Source organism: Triticum dicoccoides, chromosome 7B (assembly GCF_002162155.2).
Source record: "Triticum dicoccoides isolate Atlit2015 ecotype Zavitan chromosome 7B, WEW_v2.0, whole genome shotgun sequence".
NCBI lineage: Eukaryota > Viridiplantae > Streptophyta > Magnoliopsida > Poales > Poaceae > Triticum > Triticum dicoccoides.
In genome coordinates, this window is record NC_041393.1 from 680,111,784 (window position 1) to 680,115,739 (window position 3,956).

Here is a 3,956-nt window from a genome sequence, read left to right on the forward strand (position 1 = left end):
TTACCAGACCTGAGGTACATAAGTTATCAGGCCTGCGGTGTGTAAATTACCATGCCATTCAAGCAGAAGTTATTAGGGTATATTTCATCAACTTTTTTTTCTGGTGAATAAAAAAGGTTATCAGGGTGTTGGCACGCAAGTTATCAGGTCTACGATTCCTAAATTACCATGTTATGTGGAAAAAAAATCGGAGGTATACTGTATCAATTTTTTAAGGTAAAAAAAGGCTTACCGCGGTGTTGACGCGTAAGTTATCGGATCTTACATTTTAATAACAAAATATCCGGGTCAAAAAAATTATTGTGGTGTTTGTATGTAAGTTACCATGTTTTATGGTGTGTAAATTATCATACTCTCCAACATATATTTCAAACAAAAAAAGTCCACAAGTTACACACAAGACAATGATCGGAGTTCAAATTCTACATGAAGAGACACATTAATTTCTCAAAAATTACTCATCGACAAACCCAATGCACCGATCCTTCCAATATAACTTGGTCCATATGGGTCAGCCCCCTCGTCAAAAGCATTTTCGTTTTTCCCGCTCTGAAATAGAGTATAAACTTTAGCTAACCTGAATTAGAAATACTGAAGCAAGCTTTGCCTGGGTGGTAGCGCATCTGCACCCGAACCATCAGGTCGGGGGCTCGACTCCCAGTGCCGCACTTTTTCCAACGCGAAATCTTTGCACGCGCGAGAAACAGATCTTGCAGTATCGCGCGCGAGAAGCGGATCGGATGGCGACCGCGTATATATATATATATATATATATATATATATATATATATTCATTTGGTCTCAATCAGCCGGTTGTGCGTGCGTTCGCTGGGAGCCCCTAAAAATCTGACGTTCACAGATAACAATACTGTTTTTAATTTGCGGATTAATTTTTTTATTTTTGCCGGTGAAAATTGCGTATTAATCTAATCTGTTGAAGAACCCTTCGGAAAAAAACTAGTCGTGCTGCATAAAACGTACGGAAACAAGCTTTGGAAGGAAGATTGTACGAAGGTGGGACACGGCAGCTGATCCGCACCGAAGCAAGGACGGCCGGCCGGCCGGCCGTCATGAGTCGGCAAAGCTGAGCTCGTACGGCCACAAGTGAAAACGAAAGGGAAACACCGGAGGTGTGTGCCTATGCCAATCTGAATATGTACTCTCTCCGTTTGAAAAAGCTTGTCCCAACCTTGTTCTTCGAATGGATATTCGAACAGGTGGAGTAACACTTTATCTGCCTAGAACGTGACATATACTCCCTCTGTACCATGATGTAAGGAGGGTAAATAAGCAGAATGTGACATATAGCAAAACCAGTTCTTCACTATTTTTGACATAGTATATTCTTCATTTCGGATATGAGGATTAAACCCAATTCAACGCCATTTTTAGCATTTGTTTCTTTATTTTAGATGTACACGAGCAATGATTCATGTGACAAGTGGAAATATTTTTACAGTCAAGGAAAAGAGAGAGGCGATGAAAGATTTGGCCTCAGCTTTGCGAAAGGTTTCGTTTGGTAAGAACAGCTGCACAGTGTACTGTGTCTGTGTGCCGCTCCCGCCCAACCCAACCGATGCAACCCAAAAATGCTTGCATTATTTATGCGGCTCCTCGTAGGGGCATGGCGAGCAGGACAAAAGGCAGGACCGCTAGATAGATGCGGCCAAGGTGAACCTTAGCGGCGAAGGCTTCCCAATGAAAAAGCTTCCCTGATTAGGAGCTGGATTAATTATCGAGATTCCCTTGATTAAGCCGAGAGTGGCAATGATCGATGCCGGATTAGCCGCCTCAATCCCTATATTTGATCATTTCAAGAGAGGGTGTCAGAGGGTGTTTTTTGAGTAAGAAAAACAGAGGATCCTGGCAGATCCAAAGGGATGGAATGGACTACTTTATATGAAGAGCGAAATTGTAAGAACGTCTTGCTAAATTGCACATTTCCATGGCCGCAAATTTTAGCTCAGTGATAAGATACACTTTCGGTTCACACAGATTTATGGAATCTTCAAGCAGGTACTCTGCATGTTACAAGTTTAGGGTGATAACAACGACGCCAAAGATGGTCATGCACTGGAACCATGTGCATGATCCCTGCTGCCCAATATAAGCTCATGAAGCCCAAGATCGCTTCACTTAGGGCGCCACAAACGCTAAGAATTAATTTCTGTATGTATATTCAGTCTTTGGATAGCAGAAAGGTATTGGACGATGTACAGTGACAATCAAAGGGAAGTGGGGCGATCTCAAATCTGGCACACAGTAGGCAAGTTGCAAATCCAGAAGCAAATAATTGTCTTAGCATAACCTCAAAAGAAGCAAACCCAACTCTCTCATGGACTACAACTGTGGCGCATGAGCAAGATGTATGTAGCTTGGAGACACAAGACATCCATTGGTGTTTCTGTTGCTTTTCTATACCTGTGCATGATGCGCATCATCTTTCTTGCTTCTACTTTGGCTTTAATCACCAGCCTTTGTTGTTACTGGTTACCTTTCCGCTGCCTGCCCAGCCCCACTCATTTCCTTATGTTTCTTCAGTGCTCGTGATAATTCCTAGGCCTAGCTAACGCTCATGCCGTGCATGTGATGCTGAAGCTTCCTGGAAGCAGCCTTGAAGATAGATAATATAACCACCTTAGTTATATCTCATTAGCAGCTGAGATCACCACCCCTATATATACCCATGGAGCCCTAGGAACCAAACTCCATGCCAAAACACACAGCTCACACACATAGCTGCCATTAGCAACAACCGCAAGCAACTCCATTAACTAGATTCATCTCCCACTCAGCTCACCGAGTTGTGCTTATCGCCGTCCATTTGGGAATCGTTCAAGATGAAGAAGGCGTCCAGGTTCCTGAAGCAGCTGTTCTCGGCCATCGTGGCGGCGGTGAGGGAGAGGTCCGCGGCGACGCGCGCCAGGACGAGCGCCGCGCGGACGCGGTTCGTCTTCTTCGGCATCCTCCGCAATAAGCAGCTCCTGAGGAACGCCATCAACAGCAAGATCCACGCGATCGTGGGAGGCGGCAGCGGCAATGGCCAGCACCTTGTTGCGGCCGGCGGCGGCGGTAGGACGGTCGCCGTGCTGGAGAAGCTGCCGAGCTTCGTCGCGGATCAGGGGAGGAGGGCCGCCGTGCTGCTCAACAGCCTGCCGAGCTTCTTCATGGGTAGAGACGGCGGCAGCGACTCGCCGCTGGTTGGCGGCGGTGGCGAGGAGGGGAAAGAGGAGGGCGACGAGGGCGTGACGAAGCAGCTGCAGCTGGCGAACGTGCCGCCGGGGTCGGTGATCGAGCAGGCCCGTGGCGCGGTGGAGCGAGGTGGCGCGGAGTTCAAGCTGGAGGACGAGATAGACCACGTCGCCGACGTGTTCATCCGGAGGTTCCACGACCAGATGAAGCTGCAGAAGCTTGAGTCCTTCAAGAGGTTCTGCGAGATGCTCGAGAGAAACTAATTAACGCAAACAGCGGGCGGAATAATCGCCGCGACATTGATCGGTGCGGTGCATTGCATGGTTGTGGTTGATCTAATTAATCCCTATGATTAAGGCTGAGGTTTATCAATCAAGTAACCTCCGAAGCACTTGAAAAATAACTGTCGCATACTGTCGCTTCCAAATTCGAACCTTTGATTTGCAATCTGACGTACCCAAGCCGGCCCTGACCAGCAGCTATAAACTTTATATAATTTATTTAAAACGTACTGTAAATTCTACTCCTACTCTTTTTTCTCATATTAATTGAAGAGTAAAAAGCAGTGGACGTCGCTTCCAAATTTGAACCCTTATTTGCAATCTGACTTACCCAAACCGGCCGTGAGCAGCAATCATATCATAATAGTAGCAAGAAAAGATGACACTAATTACAGCTAGTATACAATTGTCTCTGGAGCAATTTTAACATGGTACCTATTACGTACCCCCTCTTTTCACATGAAAGGTAAAAAGAAAAGAGTT

The 3,956-nt window shown here is 46.0% G+C and overlaps 1 protein-coding gene across 1 annotated transcript; it reads left to right on the forward strand.

Moving 5' to 3' along the window:
• The first annotated feature begins 2,680 nt into the window (after window positions 1-2,680).
• On the forward strand, window positions 2,681-3,622 carry LOC119338989. The gene has a single exon (XM_037611185.1). The coding sequence runs from the start codon at window positions 2,841-2,843 to the stop codon at window positions 3,453-3,455; it is 615 nt and encodes a 204-aa protein (XP_037467082.1). The 5' UTR covers window positions 2,681-2,840; the 3' UTR covers window positions 3,456-3,622.
• The last annotated feature ends 334 nt before the right edge of the window (window positions 3,623-3,956 follow it).